Genomic DNA, 27,404 nt, shown 5'->3' with positions numbered 1-27,404 from the left:
GATGTGCAGGTCAGGTGAATTGACCATGCTAAATTGCCCCATAGTGTCTGGGGATGGTGCGGGCTAGCCATGGGAGATGCAGGGGGTTACAGGGATGGGGTGATGGGTTTGTTTGGAATGCTTTTTGGAGGGGCAGTGTGGACACAATGGGCTGAAAATGTCCTGTTCCCGTGCTGTAGGGATTCAATGAATAGGAAGGGGTTGAAGGGATGTGGGCCGAGTGCTGGCAAATGGAACTAGATGAATTTAGGGTATTTGGTTGGTATGGATGAGTTGGACCGAAGGATCTGTTTCCATGCTGGCCATCTCTATGTTGCAGTTGTATAAGACTCTGGTGCGGCCACATTTGGAGTATTGTGTGCAGTTTTGGTCACCATACTATAGGAAGGATGTGGAGGCACTGGAACGGGTGCAGAGGAGGTTTACCAGGATGTTGCCTGGTATGGTAGGAAGATCGTATGAGGAAAGGCTGAGGCACTTGGGGCTGTTTTCATTGGAGAAAAGAAGGTTTAGGGGTGACTTGATAGAGGTGTACAAGAAGATTAGGGGTTTAGATAGGGTTGACCATGAGAACCTTTTTCCACGTATGGAGTCAGCTATTACGAGGGGGCATAGCTTTAAATTAAGGGGTGGTAGGTATAGGACAGATGTTAGGGGTAGATTCTTTACTCAGCGAGTCGTGAGTTCATGGAATGCCCTGCCAGTAGCAGTGGTGGATTCTCCCTCTTTATGGGCATTGGATAGGCATATGGAGGATAGTGGGCTAGTGTAGGTTAGGTAGGCTTGGATCGGTGCAACATCGAGGGCCGAAGGGCCTGTACTGCGCTGTATTTTTCTATGTTCTATGAGTCTACTAGATAGAGGCAAAACAGTAACAAGGGTGACTGAACTCAAAAGTTAACTCTTGTTTCTGTCTCTCTCTGTCTTTCCACAGAGGCTGCCAGATCTGCTATGTTTCTCTAGCACTCTGTGCGTGTGTTTCAGATTCTCAGCAATGCCAGGACATTGAGTTGTCTGCTGCCTGGCGGGCGCTCAGGGGCTGGGAACAGCGTTGTAAGGTTCAATGTTCGAGGCTAAGAGTGTGGAAAACGCCTCTGTCCCCACCCCCTGAGAGAACTCCTCTATAAAAATACCTCGCCTGTTGCAGTTCCCACTAACTTTGCTTCCCATCTGCTCCCCCCAGGCACACAGAGGGAATAAAAGAGAGTGGGGATTTAAAAAAGAGGGGGCTTTGGTGGTGGGGGAGGACAGAGCAAGTCTGAGCCCCTTTGCTGAGGGAATTTGGAGGATGGTCCGGGAGTTGCAGCGCTCCTCCTTCTGGAGAGCGGTCCTGGCTGAATTCCTGGGGGTGACCATCTTCGTCTTCCTGAGCACCGGCTCGGCTACCAAGTGGACCCCCAGCGGGTACCCCGCGGACATCGTCCAGATCTCCCTGACCTTCGGCTTGGCCATCGCCACCATGGCACAGAGCCTGGGCCACCTGAGCGGGGGGCACCTGAACCCAGCGGTGACCCTGGGGCTGCTGGCCGGCTGTCAGGTCAGCCTGCTGCGGGCCCTGCTCTACATCGCCTCGCAGCTCCTGGGCGCGGTAGCTGCCAGCGCTCTGCTCCTGGGGGTCACTCCCGCATCCAGGAACAGCACCCTCGGACTCAACGCGGTGAGTGCCTTCACCCTTCTTAAAGCGGTAAACACCACCGGGAGCTGGTGGGGACCACAGAGAGCGCGGGGGTGCTGGGTTGGAGAATTTCTCACCAGCAGGGATGTGGAAATGTCAGCTTAGATTAGATTACCTACAGTGTAGGAACAGGCCCTTCGGCCCGACAAGTCCACTCTGACCCTCCGAACAGTAACCCACCCAGACCCATTCCCTCTACCCTATATTCACCCCTAACACTACGGGACAATTTAGCATGGCCAATTCACCCTGACCCGCACATCTTTGGACTGTGGGAGGAAACCGGAGCACCCGGAGGAAACGCACGCAGACACGGGGAGAATGTGCAAACTCCACACAGACAGTCGAGGAGAAAGTGAGGTCTGCAGATGCTGGAGATCAGAGCTGAAAATGTGTTGCTGGAAAAGCGCAGCAGGTCAGGCAGCATCCAAGGAACAGGTGATTCAAAGTTTCGGGCATAAGCCCTTCATCACGAAAGGGCTTATGCCTGAAACGTCGAATTTCCTGTTCCTTGGATGCTGCCTGACCTGCTGCGCTTTTCCAGCAACACATTTTCACCGCACAGTCAGTCACCTGAGGAGGGAATTGAACCCGGGTCCCTGGCGCTGCGAGGCAGGATAGCGGAGTTGTGTCTGAGATGAGATCAGCCATGATCCTATGAAATGGTGGAGTAGGCTGGAGGGGCTGAATGGCCTCCTCCCTGCTCCTGGTCCTTATATTCTAAACAAAATCCTCTTAGCTCAAATCTTTAAAATGCGGGATTTGAACGGTATTGGGCTTGTGGGTCCCACTGTGAAGAATGGCATTGTCACAGCGCTGAGGGAGGCCATTCGGCCCGCCTGGCTCTGCAGACCAGCGTCGTTACCAATCATCCTGCCTTTTGCTGGCACACCATGTCTCTTCAAATAACCAGCTGAAAATGTGTTGCTGGTTAAAGCACAGCAGGTCAGGCAGCATCCAAGGAATAGGAAATTCGACGTTTCAGGATTCCTGATGAAGGGCTTATGCCCGAAACGTCGAATTTCCTATTCCTTGGATGCTGCCTAACCTGCTGTGCTTTAACCAGCAACATATTTTCAACTGTGATCTCCAGCATCTGCAGACCTCATATTTTACCTCTTCAAATAACCATCCCAATAGCCGTAACGCCTGGACCGAATTTCAGTTAAATCGGGAAGGAGAGAGGAAGATTTTGAGTCTGGGAGGGGAGCGGGGTGGGAAGAGAGAGAGATGGGATGTTGGCGGAGGGTGAATTGATCGCCGAGAGTGTCAGATAGTAGTTGTATCGAATCAGCAAGGGGGGGATTTTAAAAGCTGGCATTGCCCTTTTAAGAAAAACAAATTGTGTTTGTATCGAACGGCGTTTGTAGCGAAAAGGGACTCAGGAAAGTGTTCGATATTTGCAACAAAAGTTTCTGCAAACTTTATATCAATAAATCCATTGTATAAACATATGTATGAAAGAAAGGGTAACAGTGAGAGACTGAAGTGCTGTCGAGACTTGTGTATGTTATGTGTATACGATGTGTGTATATTTGTAAATAACTTGTCGGTCCGGCCCTTATGCTGCTGCCCCTTGGATGCTGCCTGGGCGGCTGTGTTCTTCCGGCACCACTGCTCCGGGTGCTGGAGAGTTGTCAGGGCAATACTGTTTGCAAATCTCTGTCCCTGATGGAGCACCGGAACGGCGTAGCCTCTAGACCAGAGATCTTCCCAAATCAAAACCAAACTGGTTCTCCCTGTAACTTTATTACCGTAGACCCTCAGCCGGTGAATTTTGGGATCCCGTCCCTGTCTGGTGTGCAGGATTCGCCACGGCTGGATTGCTAGAGAAATGATTCCTGATGAAGGGTTTATGCCCCGAAACATTGACTCTCCTGCTCCTCGGATGCTGCCTGACCTGCTGAGCTTTTCCAGCACCACCCTCTCGACTCTGAGCTCCAGCATCTGCAGTCCTCACTGTCTCCACAATTTGCAGTATGCCAATCAATAGTTTGTGTCAAATATTCCCCCGCGACACCATAGATGTATTCCCCCCACCCCGAACCTTAACGCGCATTGTCTGTCCCTGTAGCTTATTCATCTTTTCCATTCGGTCCATCTACGTAATTACTAGCGGTTCTGAGATCTCGCTTATTCTTCACACGAAGCCTGTTCCAGGGGAACAAACCCCGACCCGGATTGCAGAGTGACACCCCAGCACATTCCCCCCCCCCTCCCCGGCTTGAAATTCCAGTCCAAGGTAATGCTCACAGAGGTTTGTGGGGTGGGGTGTGTGTCAGACTGACTGGTGACCTGCAGCTGCAGCTCTGGCTGGGGGAGCTCGCTAGTGACACAGACAAAGCTCACCTTCTGCCGCTCAGATCTGCAGCCGGAAACACTAGTGCTGGCATTTCCATAGCCATGTGTCTGTCCCAGAAAACAATGTGTATTAGCATGTGTGTACGGCCTTCAGTGTATATGAGGGTGTATGTATGCTAGGGTTCCGTCTCTGATCTCAGTGTGTATGTAGGTGTATGTATGTTAGCCTGTGTACATGGTGTGCATATAAGGGGGAATATAGTGTGTGCATACGGTGTGTTCATATGTCAGTGTGCTGGGTCACACTCTCAACTCTCATCTCCAGCATTAGCAGTCCTCAGTTTTTCCCTGTATATGCAGGTGTATATATGTATGTGTATATATGTGTTTGTTTATGCTGTGTATATATGATGCGTATATATGGTGTGTGTATGTATGTGTATGTGGTGTATGTAAGTGTGGGTGTATGTTAGCCTGTCTGTATGTTGTGTGTATATGGTGTAAGTGTATATACGGGTGTAAATCTTGTGTGTATATTGAATGTGTATGTGGGTGTATATGGTGTGTATATATGTATGTGTATATGGTGCATGTATATGTGGCTGTATATGGTGTAGATATATGTCAGGAGTATATATGTTAGCCTGTGAATAAGTTTATATGTGGTATATGTTATATGTGTATTTTGTGTGTGTATATGTGGGTACATATCGTGTGTATATTGAATGTGTATATGGTATGTGTATATTGTGAGTGTACACGGTGGGTGTACCTGGTGGGTGTATATGGTGTGTGTACACATGGGTATATGTGGTACGTGTATATGGGTGTGTATATGGTGTGTATATTATGTGTATATGATGTGTGCATATTTGTAAACTCGTCGGTCCTGCCCTTATGCTGCTGCTCAGTCCCTGGGTGGAAGGCTGTCTGTCCTGCACAGTAAGTGACTCATGGTGGAGATCGCAACTGACACCAGGAGTCAATGAGTGTGCAGTGAGCTGCTTTAGTATCAGTCATATAGATTGTATCGGGTTATCCTGATAGACCTTTGACCGATTTTCAGATTGTTCCTTTCTTTAGTAGGTCCTAATGCTAACATGCTGCATAACCGTGGACATGGGGGGGGTTCTTCGAAAACACCCCTCTACCCCTGAACCAAAACTGAGCTGTAACCTACCTCCAGATACAGTTGGTTTTGCTATAACGTGTGTTACTTTAACATAAATTGGCTACAATGGGATTGAAGAATTTAGACGGTTATTTGCAGAACATGACCTTTCCTCACCTGTATTGGCTCTAACACAATTCTGGCCCCATTGCGTGCTGGCTATTGTACAATTTTCTTTATAACGTGAGATCACATGAGAACAAAACAATTGTGTTATATCAGAACCAACTGTACCATAACTTTCAGTGCCTTGGAATGAAAAAATTCGATCCATCCCTGATTTTGGAATTAGGCATTGGTCTAGCATCAAGTCCCAGTTGCAAATGTTGACAGTGCCTTGCACAGAGATCTGATTTTTCCGGACTTTCATCTGACAACTTTGTTTTGCTTTGATTTTACCCCCCAATTCCAGATAACTCCTTCTGGCAGAGACAGCTTTTTTTCATTGGTGGCACGGTGCCTCAGTGGTTAGCGCTGCTACCTCACAGCGCCAGGGACCTGGGTTCAAGTCAAAGAGTACAATGGGTGGATGGGGTTGGGGACGAAGGTGATAGGTCAGAGAGGAGGGTGGAGTGGATGGGTGGGAAGGTAGATTGGCTGGTAGGACAGGTCATGGGGATGGTGCTGAGCTAGAAGGTTGAAACTGGGGTAAGGTGGGGGGAGGGGAAATGAGGTCCTCTGAATGGCTTGCTTCCACACTGTAGGGCTCCTATGGTTATATGTTCCTCATACCATCTCAATCAAATTGCTCTGAATGTCAGCAGTGAACCTAGGTGTGTGTATAATTGCCACTTGCAACTTAACCCTCTTAAGTTCGGGTGTGATGCTGGTGAATCTCCAGTCCCTCTGAGATCAGTTTGACCTGCTGGAGAGGTTGTAACTTGGTGTGAAAGCTGCTCCAGGAGTTCGGGGTGAATTTTTTGCCCCACCCTTTCACTGCTGGAAGCTGGGTGGAATGAGACCTGGCTAATGGACAGTGTGGATCAGTGGTGCTGGAAGAGCACAGCAGTTCAGGCAGCATCCAACGAGCAGCGAAATGGACGTTTCGGGCAAAAGCCCTTCATCAGGAATAATGGCAGTGAGCCTGAAGCGTGGAGAGATAAGTTAGAGGAGGGTGGGGGTGGGGAGAGAGTAACATCACTGAGGAAGCAAATGTGGCTGTGGTACCGAGTTTGTTTCATGACATGGTTGAAGAGCTTCAGGGCAGAGGAAATGACCTGGGAGTTGCAGTGGGAGAGGGACTCCCTGAGATTCTTGTAGAGAGAGGAGGAAAACTTCTTCAAGGCAGGCATCCTTGAAAGAGGATTCACAGTAAGGTTAAAATCAACGAGACAGTGTGGTCCTGTTGATTCTAAGGTTCAGTTTGAAGACAGCAGTGAAAACACCTAATTAGAACATCAGCTGTCAGTTCTTTGTTCAAGTCTACAATGTCTGGCACACGTAAAACATGTTGGAAGTTATGAAGCAGACATTATCACAAGTGATTGGTTTCTCTCGAAGCAGCCTGCAGACCCACTGGCAGGCAGAGTCACAACATTGTGTGCGACCATTAGGTAAGCGGGCCATTGAGTCTGCTCTGATAGCAAGACGAGCAAATCTTTGGATTGTGGGAGGAAATCAGAGCACCCGGAGGAAACCCATGCAGAGAGCGTGCAAACTCCACATAGATAGTCACCCGAGGCTGGAATCGAACCTGGGTCCCTGGTGCTGTGGGCAGCAATGCTGACCACTGAGCCACTGCGCCTCCCACCTCGAGTGTCGCCGGGTCAACATCCTGGAACTCCCTCCCTCAGGGCATTGTGGGTCATCCCACAGCGGGTGGACTGCAGCGGTTCAAGAAGGCAGCTCACCACCACAATGGGACGGTGGGAGGAGCAAATTGCAGCTCAGTCAACAACAGCCACATTCGGTGCAGATAAAGAAAATCTCCTGGGAATGACAGAAGTAGGGCTTAAAATCCCAGGATATAATTCGGCAAAGGGCTTTCTGAGCCTTTTTAGACAAGTTAGAACCTAGCCTCAGAGTTCTCTCTGGCCTTTCTGCTTCCTTGACGTAGCATTTTTAATATTTATTCACAGGATGAGGGCATCGCTGGCTAGGTTCAGTATTTATTGCCCATTCCTAATTGCCCAGAGGGCAGTTAAGAGTCAATCACATTGCTGTGGGGCTGGAGTCACGTGTAGGCCAGAACAGGTGAGGATGGCAGTTTCCTTGTTGTGGTTCTGTTCGCCGAGCTGGGAGTTTTTGTTGCAAACGTTTCGTCCCCTTTCTAGGTGACATCCTCAGTGCTTGGGAGCCTCCTGTGAAGCGCTTCTGTGCTGATTCCTCCGGCATTTATAGTGGTTTGAATCTGCCGCTTCCGGTTGTCATTAGCTGTTCGCTGCAGTGGCCGGTATATAGGGTCTAGGTCGATGTGTCTGTTGATCGAATTCGTGGATGAGTGCCATGCTTCTAGGAATTCCCTGGCTGTTCTCTGTTTGGCCTGTCCTATAATGGTGGTGTTGTCCGAATCGAATTCATATTGTTTGTCATCTGAGTGTACGGCTACTAGGGATAGCTGGTCGTGTTGTTTTGTGGCCAGTTGATGCTTGTGGATGCGGTTTGTTAGCTGTCTCCCTGTTTGTCCTATGTAGTGTTTTGTGCAGTCCTTGCATGGGATTTTGTACACTACGTTGGTTTTGCTCATGCTGGGTATCGGGTCCTTTGTCCTGGTGAGTTGTTGTCTGAGAGAGTGTCCTTCCCTAAAGGACATTAGTGACCTAGTTGGGGTTTTCTGACAATCAACCCATGGTCATCCTTAGATTTTTAAAAATTGAATTCAAATTCCCCCATACGCCTTGGCAGGATTTGAACCCACCAGAACGTTATCTGGGTCACTGGATTAACAGTCCAACGATAAGGCCACTCGGTCATCACCTCCCCTCTTGCCTCCTATGTCACAGACAGAAGCAGGTCGTTTGGAAGAATTGGGTGAATCAATGCAGAGCACTCATGTGCTGGCACCTTTTCCCTGGATCACTGTTCACTGGGAAAGAGGCAGCTACCTGACATCTCCCACCTGGACCTAGGTTTTGAGGATATTGCTGGGTTGGAGGGTTTGAGCTATAGGGGGAGTCTGAGGCACTTCCACTTGACCAAGCACTGGTTGCTGCTTTCGGTATAGGAGTTGGGACATCATTTGTAGCTGTTCAGGATATTGGTCAGGGCACTTTTGGAGCACCGTGTTCAATTCTGGTCTCCCTCCTGTAGGAAAGATGTTGTGAAACGTGAAAAGGGTCAGAAGAGATTTGCAAGGATGTTGCTGGGGATGAGCAGCGGGGAGAGGCTGGATAGGCTGGGGCTGTTTACCCTGGAGCATTGGAGGCTGAGGGGGGTGGCTATATAAAAGTTTATAAAGTCATGAGGGGCTTGGATAGGGTAAATAGACAAGGTCTTTTCCCTGGAGTTGAGGAGTCCAGAACTAGAGGGCATAGATTTAGGGTGAGAGGGGGAAGATTTAAAAGGGACCTGAGGGGCAACTTTTTCACGCAGAGGGTGGTACGTGTATGGAATGAGCTGCCAGAGGAAGTGGTGGAGGCTGGTACAATTGCAACATTTAAGAGGCATTTGGATTGGTATATGAATAGGAAGGGTTTAGAGGGATATGGGCCAAATGCTGGCAAATGGAATGAGATGAATTTAGGATATCTGGTCAACATGGACAAGTTGGACCGAATGGTCTGTTTCTGTGCTATACAGCTGTATGATTCTATGACTCTACATCACTGGAGTTGTGATCCCTCAGTCTCTGTAAACACACTTTGAAGACTATCCTGATATCAGTATGTCCTATTGAGAGCTGATTGGAATGAAAGGTCTTCAACTATACTTTCCCCCCCAGAGGGATTTCAATGCTCAATCTTTGAAGATGGTTAAAACTGGGATAGGTAATAGAGGTAAAAACAATGACTGCAGATGCTGGAAACCAGATTCTGGATCAGTGGTGCTGGAAGAGCACAGCAGTTCAGGCAGCATCCAAAGTACAGCGAAATCGACGTTTCGGGCAAAAGCCCTTCATCAGGAATGGCTGATCCTGATGATGGACTTTTGCCCGAAACATTGATTTTGCTGCACTTTGGATGCTGCCTGAACTGCTGGGATAGGTAATAGCCTTTCAGGGGACAGAGGGATTGGGAGAAATGGAGTCCAGGAAGATGATGAACCATGAGGAACCATGATTGGTGGGCTAGGTTCAAAGGGGCCGAATGGTTTACTCTGATGTCCTGCACCCCAAAAAACAGTCTTTTAATCCGAAGCTTCAAGTCCTTCCTTTCTTGAAATATCACAATTAAAGTCCAAAATCCTACACTGGTGAAGTACAATGAGCAAGGTTCACTGGCAGGTGGAGAATAGGGCTCTATAAAATTATAAACACTCTGAGCAGGCAGGAAAGAACTTGTGAAATCTGGTGATTTGTTGGTCCATATAAACCCATTAAACAAATCATGTGATTGCTTTAATTCAATTATAGAGAAATTTAGCTGCAAAAATCTGGTTTTATCCTTTGACTTTGTTTCTCAGCTTTGCACACAGCGTCATAGCGTCATAGCATTATAGAGATGTGCAGCACAGAAACAGACCCTTCATAGAGATGTACAGCACGGAAACAGACCCTTCAGTCCAGCTCATCCATGCCAACCAGATATCCCAACCCAATCTAGTCCCATTTGCCAGCACCCAGCCCATATCCCTCCAAACCCTTCCTATTCATATACTCATCCAAATGCCTCTTAAATGTTATAATTGTACCAGCCTCCACCACTTCCTCTGGCAGCTCGTTCCATACACGTACCACCCTCAGTGTGAAAATGTTGCCCCCCTTAGGACCCTTTTAAATCTTTCCCCTCTCATCTTAAACCTATGCCCTCTAGTTCTGGGCTCCCCTACCCTGGAGAAAAGACCTTGCCTATTCACCCTATCAATGCCCCTCATGATTTTATAAACCTCCACGATTTAGATTAGATTACTTACAGTGTGGAAACAGGCCCTTCGGCCCAACAAGTCCACACCGACCCGCCGAAGCACAACCCACCCATTCCCCTACATTTACCCCTTACCCCACACTACGGGCAATTTAGCATGGCCAATTCACCTGACCCGCACATCTTTGGACTGTGGGAGGAAACTGGAGCACCCGGAGGAAACCCACGCAGACACGGGGAGAATGTGCAAACCCCACACAGACAGTCACCTGAGACGGGAATTGAACGCGGATCTCTGGCGCTGTGAGGCAGCAGTGCTAACCACTGTGCCACCGTGCTGCTCACTTGAAGTCACCTTCAGCCTCCAAAGCTCCAGGGAAAACAGCCCCAGCCTGTTGGGTTTAGAGGGATATGGGCCAAGTGCTGGGAAATTGGGCTGGATTAATTTAGGATATCTGGTCAGCATGGATACGTTGGATCGAAGGGTCTGTTTCCGTGCTGCATGTCTCTATGACTCTGACTTTCTCTGTAGATAAAACCCTCTAACCCCAGCAACAACCTTTCCTGAACTCTTTCAAATTTGTCGTTCTTCAATGTGTGCTTCAACCCCTTACTGTTCCCCTGGTTCTACCACAATCTGTGTGAACCCGATGAGTCTGACCTGGTGGTGGTTACAGGGCAGGAGGTGGGGAGTGATGGCGGTACCGATGGGACTGAACCAGAGAGGATTTAATTATGTCCCCTGTTGATTTTAATTGGCTTTTAAAACTCACAACCGGAAAAAATAGTTTAATTGAAAGCCAACAAAACAGATTCGATTCCCAAAACACAGCCATGTGAGTTTTTATTTCATTTCACAAGGAATTTCTTTTGCTTCAAAGTCATTCTGCCTCTGAAGCACTTTGTGTTCCCACTGCAAAAACCTTTGTACACAAATTAACGCAATTTATCGTTTTGTGTGTGAGACCTTCCTTTCCACAAACCTTTTTAACAAGCAGCAGAGACTTAGAGAACTTTAGCCTCTGAATTCCAAACACTTCAATCTTAAAATTAACTTTCTTGCTTTCAGATCTCTTGAGACCGTCTCGATAGATCACAGTAACTCTCTCTAACTCTATGGCCTCCAGCCTGGTATTTCTTTGTGATCTCTGCAAACCTGGGAGATGATTTTTAAGTGAAAGGCGGGAGGTTTAGGGGGGATTTGAAGTAAAGCTTCTTTTCCACCCAGAGGGTGGTGGGGTCTGGGATGTACTGTCTGGGGGGGAGTTGAGGTGGGAAACCTCATAACCTTTAAAAGGTAGAGTCACAGAGACATGCAGCACAGAAACAGACCAGTCCGTAAACTAATCTCACCTGCCTGCTCCTGACCCATATCCCTCCAAACCTTTCCTATTCATGTACTTATCCAAATGTCCTATTAAACATTGTAACTGTATCCGCATCCACCACTTCCTCTGAAAGTTCATCCCACACATGAACCATTCTCCATGTGGAAAAATTGCCCCTCAGTGTCTTTTTACTATCTTTCTCCCTCGCCTTGAAATCCCCCACACCTTATCAGTGCCCCTCATGATTTTATAAACCTCTATGAGGTCACCTCTCAACCTCCTACGCCGCACAGAAAAACGTCCCAGCGCATCCCGCCTCTCCTTATAGCTCAAGCCCTCCATTCCCGGTAACATCCTGGTTAATCTCTTCTGCATCCTCTCCAGTTTGATAATATCCTCGCTCTAACAGGGGAGACCGGAACTGTACACAGTATTCCAGAAGTGGGCTGAGTAATGTCCTGTACAACCTCAACACAAGAGCGTGGATGACTACTTGAACTGGCTATTTTCAATTCATGACTATGGGCCAAATACTAGAAAGTGGGACAGTGTAGTTTGCTTTGTACTTTCGGGGTGCAGATTCAATGGGCTGAAGGGCCTCCTCTGTCCTATATGGATCCATGAAACTAAACCTCCAATTCTGACCCTTCCATGTCTTTGCATTTTTAGATTAGATTCCCAACAGTGTGGAAACAGACCCTTCAGCCCAACAAGTCCACACCGACCCTCAGAAGAGCAACCCACCCAGACCCATCTCCCTGTGACTAATGCACCTAACACTATGGACAATTTAGCATGGCTAATTTGTCGTTCAGTGGTTAGCACTGCTGCCTCACAGCACCATGGTCCCAGGTTCCATTCCAGCCTCGGACAAGTGTCTATGTGGAGTTTGCACATTCTCCCCGTGTCTGTATGGGTTTCCTCCGGGTGCTCCGGTTTCCTCCCACATTCCAAAGATGTGCAGGTTAGGGTGAATTGGCCATGCTAAATTGTCCCATAGTGTTAGGTGCACTTATTCAGAGGGAAAAGAGTCTGGGTGGGTTACTCTTCAGAGGGTCGGCGTGGACTAGTTGGGCCGAAGGGCCTGTTTCCGCATTGTAAGGAATCTAATCTAATCTAAACTGCACATCTTTGGATTTATAGGAGGAAACAGAGCACCTGGAGGAAGCCCACGCAGACACTGTGAGAATGTGCAAACTCCACACTGATAGTCGCCGGAGGCTGGAATCGAACCCAGGTCCCTAGTGCTGTGAGGCAGCAGTGCTAGCCACTGAGCTGCCATACCGCTCCTCAGTTTTGTTGCTCCATCAGTGTGGTGTGCTTCTGGATGTGGTTCTCTAAGCTCTGTGACTCCCCCCCGATCCACACACTCTCTCTCTCAACTCTCTTCCTTTCACAAAGGCACTCCCTGAAACCCAACTCAGTAACCAAGCGGTTAACCAAACCTATTATCTCTGTTTGTTCACCAAAGAGGGGTTTCGCTGGCAAGGTGAACTGTCTGGGGGTGGAGTATGCGCATTCTCCCCGTGTCTGTGTGGGCTCCCTCCGGGTGCTCCGGTTTCCTTCCATAGTCCAAAGATGCCCTACTATAGGAAAGAGGGTGCAAAGGAGGTTTACCAGGATGCTGCCTGGACTGGAGGGCTTATCTTACAAAGAGAGGTTGACTAAGCTCAGACTTTTCTCTCTGGAGAGAAGGAGGAAGAGAGGAGACCTGATCGAGGTGTACAAGGTAATGAGAGGCATGGATAGAGTCAATAGCCAGAGACTTTTCCCCAGGGCAGGACTGACTGGTACGAGGGGTCATAGTTTTAAGATATTAGGAGGAAGGTATAGAGGGGATGTCAGAGGAAGGTTCTTTACACAGAGAGTTGTGAATGCATGGAATGCGTTGCCAGCGGTGGTGGTGGAAGCAGAGTCATTAGGGACATTTAAGCGACTGCTGGACATGCACATGGATAGCAGTGAGTTGAGGGGTGCGTAGGTAAGATTATTTTATTTTCCATAAGGATAAATCCTCGGCACAACATTGTAGGCCGAAGGGCCTGTTCTATGCTGTACTTTTCTATGTTCTATATTCTATATGCAGGTTAGGATCGACTGGCCAAGGGAATTTGCCCATAGTGTTTGGGGATGTGCAAGCTGGATGGGTTGGCCATGGGAAATTCAAGGTTACAAGAGAATGGGGTCGAGAGTGTGGTGCTGGAAAAGCACAGCAGGTCAGGCAGCATCCGAGGAGCAGGAGGGTCTGGATGGGGTGCTCTTTGGAGGGTTGGTGTAGACCCAATGGGCCAAATGGCCTTTTTCTGTCCTGATTTGTTAGGGAGACTCAGAGGGATGTATAGCATGGAAATAGACCCTTTGGTCCAACTCATTCGCGCCAACCAGATATCCGAACTTAATCTAGTCCAATTTGCCAGCACTTGGCCCATATCCCTCCAAACCCTTCCTATTCATATACCCATCCAGATGCCTTTTAAATGCTGTAATTGTACCAGCCTCCACCACTTCCTCTGGCAGCTCATTCCATGCACGCACTCCCCTCTGTGTGAAAACGTCACCCCCTTAGATCCCTTTATAGGAGTTGGGTGTCATGTTGCAGCTTTACAAGACATGGGATAGATCACTTTTGGAATACTGTGTTGAAATCTGGTCTCCCTGCTACAGGAAAGATGTTGTGAAACTTGAAAGGGTTCATAAAAAATTTACAAGGATGTTGCCAGGGTTGGAGGATTTGAGCTACAGGAAGAGGCCAAACAGGCTGGGGCTGTTTTCCCTGGAGCATCGGAGGCTGAGGGGTGACCTTATAGAGGTTTACAAAATTATGAGGGGTATGGATAGGATAAATACACAAAGTCTTTTCCCTGGGGTGGGGGAGTCCAGAACTAGAGGGCATAGGTTTAGGGTGAGAGGCGAAAGATATAAAAGAGACCTAAGGGGCAACTTTTTTATGCAGAGGTTGGTACGTGTATGGAATGAGCTGCCAGAGGAAGTGGTGGACCTTGGTACAATTACAACATTTAAAAGGCATCTGGATGGGTATTTGAATAGGAACGGTTTGGGGGGATATGGGCTGGGTGCTGGCAAATGGGACTAGATTGGGTTAAGATGAGTTGGACCAAAGGGTCTGTTTCCGTGCTGTACAACTCTATGACTTTGTCATTGAACATTACAAATGGTGTCACTGGTCATCACATGACCAAAGGGTCTGTTTAGGTGTCTATGACCACATCCTGCTATGTAGCCACAAGATTCCCAAATCCTGTGTTGAGGTCACTTGATCATGAGCCTAGCCCTCTGAATGCTTGGGCCTTTGCTGTAACTATCTTCCTCCTCTGATACAACACCCATTTACTAAAATAAGGGCTTTGATTGTCCGGGTGCTGTTTCAGAGGGCGTTGGGTGAAACAACATCGACTGATCAAAGCAAAGCACTTTTGTATTTGAGTGACCTTAGGTTTCAGAGCAAGGGGTCAGATGCAGCATAAATTGGCATCTGATGAAGAAAAGCCTACAGGAAAATAATTCTTCATTCCATGAGGAGTTATGAGGAGATGGAGTTAGTTCCCCTCTCATTGCTTCTGATAGAAATAACACCGACATTCAGGATTAGACTGGAATGTCAGGAAGTATTTATGCAGGAACCTATTGCTACCGTTCTGATACAGTCCTCACCCGAAGACGTCTCTCTTTCTTTCATTTTTTCATGGGATTGGGGCCTCATTGGTGCAGCCAGCACTTGGTGCCCATCCCCAATTTCCCCTGAACTCAGTGCCTGAGGGGGCGGCACGGTGGCTGAGTGGTTAGCACTGCTGCCTCACAGCGCCAGGGTCCCAGGTTTGATTCCAGCCTCGGGCAACTGTCTGTGTGGAGTTTGCACATTCTCCCTGTGTCTGTGTGGGTTTACTCCGGTTTCCTCCCACAGTCACAAAGATGTGCAGGTTAGGGTGAATTGGCCATGCTAAAATTGCCCCATAGTGTTTGGTGCACTGGTCAGAGGGAAATGAGTCAGGGTGGGGTACTCTTCAGAGGGTCAGTGTTGACTTGTTGGGCCGAAGGGCCTGTTTCCACACCTGTAGGGATTCTAATCTAATCAGTGGCTAGCTCAGGTTTTCCAAAGGCCAGTGAAGAGTGAGCGCCATCGCTAGGGGTCTGGAGTCACATGTAGAGCAAAGTAAGAATGAAAGGTAAATGGGCAATGGAAGCAGTCCAGAGAAGGTTCACTAGGCTGGTTCCTGGTATGGTCTTGTGAGAAGAGATTGAATAGGTTGGGCCTGTAGTCATTGGAGTTTAGAAGCAGAAGACAACTGTATTGAAACATCCAACCTCCTTAGGGGACGTGACAGGGTGGATGTGGAGAGGTTGTCTCCCCTTGTGGGAGAGTCTAGGCCCAGAGGGTACGGTCTCAGAATGAGGGGGTCACACATTTAAGACCGGGATGAGGAGAGTCTCTTCTCAGAGGGGAGTGAATCTGTGGAATTCTTTCCCGCAGAGGGCTGTCGAGGCTGGGTCGTTAAGTACATTCAAGGCTGAGAGAGATACCATTTTAATCAGGAAGAGAATCGAGGGTTGTGGGGAAGAGGCTGGAGAGTGGAGTTAAGGGTTATCAGATCAGCCACGATCTCACTGAATGGCTGAGCAGACTCGATGGGCTGAATGGCCTACTCCCTGCTCATTTCCCTTCTTTCATTCATTCAGTGGATGACAGCATCTGTGGTTAGGCCAGCACTTATTGCCCATCCCAAGTTGCCTCGAGTCACCCACATTGCTGTGGGTCTGGAGTCAAGTGTAGGCCAGACCAGGTAAGGATGGCAATTTCCTTCCCTAAAGGTGAACCAGGTCGGATTCTCCTGACAATCAACAGTTTCCTGCTCATCATTAGACTCTGCATTCCAGATTTTTGGATCGAAACTCCACCAGGGCAGGATTCGAACCCAGGGTCCCAGAATATTACCGGGGTCAACTGGTAACGTGATGATACCACTGGCCATTGACTCCCCTGCAGTGCAGTAAGGGCATTGTTGAACAGGATGTGTTTTGACCTGAAGCAATGATAGTTACTATTATTGAGACAAGCTTTTAATTCTAAATTTAATTGATTTAATTCAAGTGTGTTGGTAGGCGTTTAAACTCATCTCCCTTAGCCTGGTCTAGAGGATGACTAGTCTAGTGACATTAACCACACAGCCACTGCTCTGTCCTCTGAGATCATCCGGAGCAGGAGCCTTCAATATGACAGCACGTTTGGCGTTGTTGGTGCAGGCCAGGGTACCCATGAGACATGAAGAGAACCACAGAATCATGACGGAGGCCATTTTGCCCATCCGTGTGTGCTATCTCAGCATTGCCTTTGACTATCAGTCTGCCTTCTACCCTGAATGGGACTTGACGATAGGTACTCTCATGCTTAATGCTGTAATACTTCCAGGGATCCTGGGGAAGATGTCAGTGTTTGTACGGGTTCCTAGCTAATGAGCTCCCTGAGGGTTCCCCGATATTGGCTGCACACTGTGTCAGTTTTCAGACAGGATGCCAAGCATGCTGTCAATATTTGCAGGAGTTGCCTGGGAGTGTTTTAGTACTGGCAGAAAACTTCCAGCGAGCTGCGCTGTTCGCAGGGAATCTCCCGGAATGTGACTGTAATGCCTCAGGGCTCCCTGGACTGCAGTGGTATTTGAAAGGCCTGTTTGCCTAACACCTGCCTCATTTACCTTCCAGTCAAATGAACAGCTTAACGCATGAGGAGTGTTCGAGGACTATACTCGATGGATGAGTGGGGAATTTAATTGAAACTTTCAAAATACTGACTGGCCTGGACAGAGTGGACATTGGGAGGATGTTGTTATTGGCAGGAGAGACTAGGACCTGAGGGAACAGCCTTAGAGTTAAGGGAAGACCTTTAGAATGGAGATAAGGAGAATCTTCTTCAGCCAGAGAGCAGTGTATCTGTGGAATTCATTACCACAGAAGGCTGGGAGGCCAGGTCATTGAGTATATTTAAGACTGAGATAGATATTTGCCAAGGGGATCAAAGGTTACAGGGAGAAAGCAGGAAAATGGGGTTGGAAAACCTATCAGCCATGATTGAATAGCAGAGCAGACTCAATGGGCTGAAAGGCCTAATTTCTGCTCCAATATGTGAGGTTTTTATTTAGATTACTTACAGTGTGGAAACAGGCCCTTCGGCCCAACAAGTCCACACTGACCCGTCGAAGTGCAACCCACCCATTCCCCTACATTTACCCCTTCACCTAACACTACAGGCAATTTATCCTGGTCAATTCACCTGACCCGCACATCTTTGGACTATGGGAGGAAACCGGAGCACCCGGAGGAAACCCACGCAGACACGGGGAGAACGTGCAAACTCCACACAGTCAGTCGCCTGAGGCGGGAATTGAACCCGGGTCTCTGGTGCTGTGAGGCAGCAGTGCTAACCCCTGTGCCACCGTGCCATATCTTATGGCTTTATGGAGTAATTACGAACGGAGTGTTATTTCTGCCAGAAACACTGAGAGGGAGATTAATTCCACTCCCTCAAAGCTCAACAAATGAAGAATTCATCCCTCCTGATTTTTTTTTTGAAGACAGATATAAGCTTCTTGCTCTGATCCATGTCATCACTCGAAAGATAAAAGTTTGCCTCCTTTGACACCTCTTGATTTTTCACTTCCAAAATCAGGATCACAAGGAGGGCAACCCTACTTGCTCAAGACTGAACCGTGAGCATCTGATCAGGCATCATCACTGTCAAGACCCAGGGGGGGCTTACCATTGGCCAGGTCCTGCCTTGGCCCAGCCAATTGATCACAGTCCCGGCTTGTAACATAATGTCAAAGCTTAAGCGTGATGACGTTGGAATATTGTGTTCAACTCCGGTCTCCCCTCCTATCGGAAAGATGTTGTGAAACTTGAAAAGGGTTCAGAAAAGATTCAGAAAAGGAGGATTTGAGCTACAGGGAGAGGCTGAACAGGCTGGGGCTGTTTTCCCTGAAGTGTCAGAGGCTGAGGGGTGACCTTATAGAGGTTTACAAAATTATGAGGGGCATGGACAGGGGCATGGGGTTGGGGGAGTCCAGAACTAGAGGTCATAGGTTTAGGGTGAGAGGGGAAAGATATAAAAGAGACCTAAGGGGTAACGTTTTCTCACAGAGGGTGGTACATGTATGGAATGAGCTGCCAGAGGATGTGGTGGAGACCCATTCCCCTACATTTACCCCTTCACCTAACTCTACGGGCAATTTAGCATGGCCAATTCACCTAACCTGCACATCGTTGGACTGTGGGAGGAAACCCACGCAGACACGGGGAGAATGTGCAAACTCCACGCAGACAGTTGCCTGAGGCAGGAATTGAACCCAGGTCCCTGGCGCTGTGAGGCAGCAGTTCTAACCACTGTGCCACCGTGCCACCCCTCTGGCATTTGGATGGGTATATGAATAGGAAGGGTTTGGAGGGATATGGACCGGGTGCTGGCAGATGGGACTAGATTGGGTTGGGATATCTGGTCGGCATGGACAGGTTGGGCCGAAGGGTCTGTTTCTGTGCTGTACGTCTCTATGCCTCTATGATGGGATTGGACAGCACTCGCTGAGCAACTCCACTTGGGCTGTTAGTTGTGTTAAAGTGAAATGTAAGAACCAAAGAGCAATGCAGCTCAGGAACAGGCCCTTTGGCCCTCAACCAGTTCAAGGTTAGCAGTGAGGCATGAACTGTGGTTCACTCATACTGAAAGTGATATACGTCCAGAGGGTCCAGTTCCCTGTCAGAACCTCGGATATGTCCAGGCATTCTGCGGGGATTCTATCCTGGTGAAAAGCATCAGCAGCCCATCTCCTCCAAGAGTAATATTCAAACTCTATGTCCCAGGGGTGTGTCATAACATCTCTGAACAGGTTCTGTAGAAATTAGGTCAAAGGGAGATTGAAGGGTCCTCTTTGTGGTGTGGTTGTAATGTCCCTACCACTGGACCAGGAGCTCCAGGTTCCAGTCCTAGCTATTCCAGAGGCCTATAATAACATCTCTGAATGGTTGATGAGAAAAATAGGTTAAATAAAAGGATAGGGAGGAAGAGAGCTTCTTCAAGAAGGGCTTATGCCCGAAACCTCGATTCTCCTGCTCCCCGAATGCTGCCTGACCTGCTGCGCTTTCCAGCAATACATTTTCAGCTCTGATCTCCAGCATCTGCAGTCCTCACTTTCTCCTAAATAAAAGGATAAACAATATACAAGCTCTGTACTCCAGGACCTGAACAAGCTTTACACCAACCTGAGCAAAACATGGTTAGCACCAGGTTCAACCCTTTCAACATCCACCCCCCTCCCCCACCGATGCTCAGTAACAGCAGTGTGTCCTATCTACAAGATGCACTGGAGAAATTCACCAAAGTCCCTCAGACAGCACCTTCCAAACCCATGACCACTTCCATCAGGAAGGACAAGGGCAGCAGATACATGGGCACACCACCCTCTGTAGGTTCCCCTCCAAGCCACTCACCGTCCTGACTTGGAAATATATCGGCATTCCTTCAGCGTCGCTGGGTCAAAATCCTGGAATTCCCTCCCTCAGGGCATTGTGGGTCAACCCACAGCAGGTGGACTGCAGTAGTTCAAGAAGGTAGCTCACCCCCACCTTCTCAAGGGGCAACTAGGGACGGGCTATAAATGCTGATCAAGCCAACGATGTTCACATTACAGGAACAAATAAAACAAAGATTCTCTTGAACCTGCATTGTAACCTGGATGGTAATATTCTTCCTATAGTGTGGAGTCCAATGCTGAAAGCTGTGCTCCCACTGATTAGCTATGAAGGTTTATATAAGGAAGGACAGACTTGCAGTTTGATATCGTCACTGTCAGTCTAAGCCCATGGCAAAGTGATTCAGAGTCTGCTGAGTAATTTCAACAAGTTGTTCCGGCTGACATGGTGGAGAAGCTGTCCTCTTGAAAATAGTGACATGGGATCAGAGGGTCAGTGCTGAGGGAGTGCTGTACTGTCAGAGGGTCAGTACTGAGGGAGTGCTGTACTGTCATAGGGTCAGTGCTGAGGGAGTGCTGTACTGTCATAGGGTCAGTGCTGAGGGAGTGCCGCACTGTCAGAGGGTCAGTGCTGAGGGAGTGCAGCACTGTCGGAGGGTCAGTGCTGAGGGAGTGCAACACTGTCGGAGGGTCAGTGCTGAGGGAGTGCTGCACTGTCAGAGGGTAAGTGCTGAGGGAGTGCTGCACTGTCAGAGGATCAGTGCTGAGGGAGTGCCGCACTATCAGAGGGTCAGTGCTGAGGGAGTGCTGCTCTGTTGGAGGGTCAGTGCTGAGGGAGTGCTGCACTGTCAGCGGATCAGTGCTGAGGGAGTGCCACACTGTCAGAGGGTCAGTGCTGAGGGAGTGCCGTACTGTCGGAAGATCAGTGCTGAGGAAGTGCTGCACTGTCAGCGTTAATATTGAGGGTCAGACGGGGAGTAGGGAGTGTGAAGTGTGGTGCAGATTTGTGGATCTGGTCTGATTGGTCTTTCGATATCCTTGCTGGGTGAGAATTTCATGTCATTGCCCTTCCTATGTCTTTCAGCTTGCAGAAGGAGTTACCCCAGCACAGGGTCTGGGTGTTGAGATTATCATCACCTTCCAGCTCGTTCTCTGTGTCTTTGCGACGACTGATAAACGGAGAAAGGATCTTTCTGGCTCTGGTCCTCTGGCCATTGGTCTATCGGTTGCTATTGGTCACCTAATGGCGGTGAGTGCCATCAGCAGGATGCTGGTTGTTCTATGTTTCATGGCTATGTGTTTCCTCGGGCATTGACTCTGCAGCTAATCGTGTAATTGTGGTCATGTCTGGCCATGAAGTGGTCTAATGCCCATATTGTTCCCTGCTGTTCTCAGATTGGCTTCACTGGCTGTGGGATGAATCCTGCCCGATCCTTTGGACCTGCTGTCATCACCGGCAACTTCAAAGACCATTGGGTGAGTTGCTGGATGTCTTGGCTCTGACATTAATTATCTCAATGCAGTCGGATGTGGTGCTGGATGCCTTGGCTCTGACACACAAGCAGCCCCCCTGCTCGATTGGCACCACACCCGCAAACATCCACCCCCTCCACCACCAACGCTCAGTAGCAGCACGGTGGACCAGATGCATTGTGGAAATTCACCGAAGATCCTCAAACAGCACCTTCCAAACCCATGACCACTTCCTTCTAGCAGGGCAAGGTCAGCAGAGTAAAGGACAGTTAAAGCTGTGTCACAAATCAGTGACGTTCACATCCCATGAGACAATGAAGGTCTCTCGCAGATTGGTCACAGCAGTTTTCAACCTGACCACTAGAGGGAGGTCATAATTCAGAAGAAAGGATCAACATTTTCACATGTAACCACACACACTCACACTGACACACTCACACTGACACTGACACACTCACACTCACACTGACACACTTACACTGACACTGACACACTCACACTGACACACTGACACTGACACACTCACACTGACACACTCACACTCACACTGACACACTCACACTGACACACTCACACTGGCACACTGACACTCACACTGACACTGACACACTGACACTGACACTGACACACACACTGACACTGACACACACACACTGACACTGACACTGACACACTCACTCTGACACACTCACACTGACACTGACACACTCACACTTACACTGACACACTGACACTGACACATTCACACTGATATACTGACACTGACACACTCACACTGACACACTCACACTTACACTGACACACTGACACTGACACTGACACACTGACACTGACACACCCACACTCACACTGACACTGACACCGACACACTCACTCTGACACTGACATACTCACATTGACACACTGACACTGACACACTGACACTGACACACTCACACTGACACACTCACACTCACACTGACACACTGACACTGACACACTGACACACTCACACTGACACACACCCACATTGACACATTCACACTGACACACACACACTGACACACTCACACTGACACACTCACACTGACGCACTCACACACTGACACACACACTGACACACAGACACTGACGCTCTCACACTGACACACTCACACTCACACTGACACACACACTGACACTGACACACTCACACTGACACACTCACACAGACACTGACACACTCACACAGACACACTCACACTGACACTGGCATGCTTACATTGACACTGACTCACTCACACTGACACTGACACACTCGCACTGACATACTCACATTGACACACTGACACACTCACACTGACACTGACACCGACACACTCACTCTGACACTGACATACTCACATTGAAACACTCACACTGACACACTCACACCGACACGATCACACTTACACTGACACACTGACACACTCACACTGACACACACCCACATTGACACATTCACACTGACACACAGACACTGACGCTCTCACACTGACACACTCACACTCACACTGACACACACACTGACACTGACACACTCACACTGACACACTCACACAGACACTGACACACTCACACAGACACACTCACACTGACACTGGCATGCTTACATTGACACTGACTCACTCACACTGACACTGACACACTCGCACTGACATTAACACACTCACATTTACACTGACACACTCACACTGCCTCTAACACACACACTGACACACTCACACTGGCACACACACTTGCACCGACACACACACTAACACTGACACACTCACACTGACACTGACACACTCACACTATCACTGACACACACACTGACACACTCACACTCATACTAAAACACTTACACTGACACTGACACACTCACACTGACACTGACACACTCACACTGACATTAACACACTCACATTTAGACTGACACACTCACACTGCCTCTAACACACACACTGACACACTCACACTGGCACACACACTTGCACCGACACACACACTAACACTGACACACTCACACTGACACTGACACACTCACACTATCACTGACACACACACTGATACTAACACACCCACACTGATATTGACACACTCACACTGACATTGACACACACACTTACACTGACACACTTACATTGATACACTCTCACTGACATTGACACATTTACACTGACGCACTCACACTTCACTGACACACTCACACTGACATTAACACGCTCACACTTACACTAACACTGACACACTCACACTGACACTAACACACACTGACACACACACTGACACACACACTTGCACTGACACACACTAACACTGACACACTCACACTGACACACTTACACTGACACTGACACACTCACACTTACACTGACACTGACACACTCACACTGACATTAACACACTCACACTTACACTGACATTGATACTCACACTGATACTGACACGCTCACAGTGACACTAACACACACACAGACACTAACACACTCACACTGACATTAACACGCTCACACTTACACTAACACTGACACACTCACACTGACACTAACACACACACACTTACACTGACACACTCACACTGACATTGACACACACACTTACACTGACACTGACACAGACACATACACTTACACTGACACACTCACACTGACACTAACACACACACTGACATTGACACACTCACGCTGACACACACACTGACACTGACACACTCACACTGACATTGACACACACACTTACACTGACACACTAACATTGACACACTCACACTGACACTGACACAGACACATACACTTACACTGACACACTCACACTGACACTAACACACAGACTGACATTGACACACTCACTGACACGGTGACACACTCACACTGACACTAACACACACACTGACATTGACACACTCATGCTGACACACACACTGACACTGACACACTCACACTGATATTGATACACTTACACTGACACACACATTTATACTGACACTAACACACACACTGATATTGACACACTCACACTTACACTGACACACTCACACTGACATTGACATACACACTTACACTGACACACTGACATTGACACACTCTTACTGACATTGACACACTTACACTGACACTGACACACTCACACTGACATTGATACACACACTCACATTAACACACTCACACTTACACTGACACACTCACACTGACATTGACACATACACTTACACTGACACACTCACACTGACATTGACACACACACTAACACTGACACTGACACACTGATATTGATACACTTACACACACACTTATACTGACACTAACACACACACCGATATTGACACATTCATACTTACACACTTACACTGACACCAACACTCACACTTACACTGATACACGCACTGACACTAACACACTCACACATGCACTGACACACTCACACGTACACTGACATACACACTTACACTAAAATTGACACACTCACACAGACACTGACATTGATACACTTACACTAACACATTTATACTGACACTAAGACACACACTGATACTGACACACTCATACTTACACACTCACACTTATACATGCACTGACACTAACACACACATTGACTCACTTACGCTGACACTAAATTAGATTACTTACAGTGTGGAAACAGACCCTTCGGCCCAACAAGTCCACACCGACCCGCAACCCACCCATACCCCTACATTTACCCCTTACCAAACACTGGCATGGCCAATTCACCCTGACCTGCACATCTTTGGACTGTGGGAGGAAACCGGAGCACCCGGAGGAAACCCACACAGACACGGGGAGAATGTGCAAACTCCACACAGACAGTCGCCTGAGGCGGGAATTGAACCCGGGTCTCTGATGCTGTGAGGCAGCAGTGCTAACCGCTGTGCCACCGTGTCGCCCTTACACTGACACACACACACTTACACTGACATTGACACACTCACACTTACACTGACACACCCACACTGACACACTCACACTGACATTGACACACTCACACTGACACTAACACACTCGCACTGACATTGACACACTCACACTTACACTGACACACCCACACTGACACACTCACACTGACATTGACACACTCACACTTACACTGACACAACCACACTGACATTGACACACTCACATTGACACTAACACTCACATTGACACATACACTTACATTGATACACTGACATTTTACACGTTCACCTATTCAAACTCATAAACATTTACACACACTTAGACACACATACATGTACACACTTAGTTATACACATAATTACACACTCACATATTTACATGTTTATACACACAACCATACACACTCAGTTATACACATTTACACTCATGCACTACTCATATACTTACACATTCACTCAAACTCACACTCAGTCAATTATATATTCACACAGACACACACTATCTCTCACACACAGTCACATATACACATGGTCTGTTATATACAACACGTGCAGACATATATAACAGCATATGGTCATACTTGGACTCACTAACACACACTTATCCATACACTGAAGATCCTGCAGACTCACAGTCACACACAGTCCCACACTCTCACACACTCACACATTCACAGTCACACACACTCTCGCTGCCACATGCAATCTCAGACATTCAGTCACACACTTTCTCACATTCACTCTCACCCACACACTCTCACACACGTTCACACAGTCACACAGTTACACATGTTCTCACATTCACTCTCACCCACACACTTTGTCACACTCATGTGAAAACCCTGACTCAGTGTTCATTAATTTCCCACTGATGCTCAATGTCAGAGTTGACCCTTCCTTCTCGTTGCCGATTTCATATGGTCCATTCACCTCTCCTCAACGCATCACACCTCCTGGGGCAGGTCCTGTTCCCACGCCCTGTATCTGCGCTCTCTCTGCTCCCTCTCCACGCGCTCTCTCTCTGCCCTCTCTCTAATCTGTCTGCTCTCCCTCTCCATTGTCCCTCCGCTCTCTCTCTCTCTGCTCCCTCTCTGTTCCCTCCCCGCTCCCTCTCTGCTCTCTCTCTGTCTGCGCCCTCTCTGGTCTCTCTCTGCCCCCTCAGTTGTCTCTCTCTCTGGTTGTTTCTCCCTCCAGGTGTACTGGGTGGGCCCCATCATCGGAGGAGTAACTGCCGCCTTTGTCTATGACTTTGCTCTGACCTCGCGGTTCGGTGACCTTTCTGAGCGCCTCACGGTGCTCACTAACGGCCAGACCCAAGACTACGACGTGGAGGGAGAGGACGACAGCACCCGGATGGAGATGAAGCCGAAATAAGACACGAGAGAGAGAGAGAGAGAGAGAAAGGGGTGGGGGATGAGAGGCACCCACTGGCCGAGGGACTAACAAACAAGACTCAAACCCAGGGAAGGGGTGGGGGGAGGTTCTGGGGTGAGGGGGTGGGGAATTGTCTGGGGTTCTCCTCCCTGCAGGTGTTGGCTCAGGAAGATGAGGGAGTTGTGAATGCAGATCTAGAAGGATTGACCCTCCCCACCCCTCCTTCTTTTAACCCCTGGGGGGCTTGAGCGAGACACCATGCTGGTGGTGAGGTTCATGGCCTTCCTTTGGGATGAGGTGTCTGAGCCCAGCCCTGAAGGAGAGTCACTGTTAAACCCCCTATCTCTCTCCCTCCACAGATACCGCGCAGTTCCCCGACACTTCCTTCCAAGGTGTTGGACCCCTCATGGGTCTGGGTGTGGAGCTCTTGTGTGGCCTAGCCTTCAGGCCTCTCCCCCCAATCCCACTGATCTCCAACATCCTCTTCCATCCTGCCTCCAGCAACCTGCCTTTATCCCACACCATTGCCTTTGGTCAAAGAGCTGGTACAGGAATGATAGGCCAACTGAGCTTCCCCATGGCCCTAACAATTCCATGACTTTTCTTTGTCCCCTTTATTCAGTCAGAGGATGACGGTGTCACTGGCCAGGCTGTATCTGGTGCCTACCCCAAGAATCATCGAATCCCTACAGTGTGGAAACAGGCCCTTCGGCCCAACAAGTCCACACCGACCCTCCGGAGAGTATCCCGCCCAG

At 48.6% G+C, this 27,404-nt stretch overlaps 1 protein-coding gene across 1 annotated transcript; it reads left to right on the top strand.

The window, feature by feature from the left end:
• Positions 1 to 1,099: 1,099 nt before the first annotated feature.
• LOC132815866 (aquaporin-1-like) lies at positions 1,100 to 26,734 on the top strand. Its single transcript, XM_060825201.1, has 4 exons — positions 1,100 to 1,657; positions 20,995 to 21,159; positions 21,306 to 21,386; positions 26,470 to 26,734. Exons 1-4 carry the CDS (start codon positions 1,289 to 1,291, stop codon positions 26,647 to 26,649), a joined length of 795 nt encoding a protein of 264 aa, XP_060681184.1. The 5' UTR covers positions 1,100 to 1,288; the 3' UTR covers positions 26,650 to 26,734.
• Positions 26,735 to 27,404: the final 670 nt, after the last annotated feature.

The sequence above is a fragment of the Hemiscyllium ocellatum genome, chromosome 5 (genome assembly GCF_020745735.1).
Source record: "Hemiscyllium ocellatum isolate sHemOce1 chromosome 5, sHemOce1.pat.X.cur, whole genome shotgun sequence".
Taxonomy (NCBI): Eukaryota; Metazoa; Chordata; class Chondrichthyes; order Orectolobiformes; family Hemiscylliidae; genus Hemiscyllium; species Hemiscyllium ocellatum.
The sequence above is the reverse complement of the archived record's forward strand: the minus strand, read 5'-3'. Positions and strand labels throughout refer to the sequence as shown.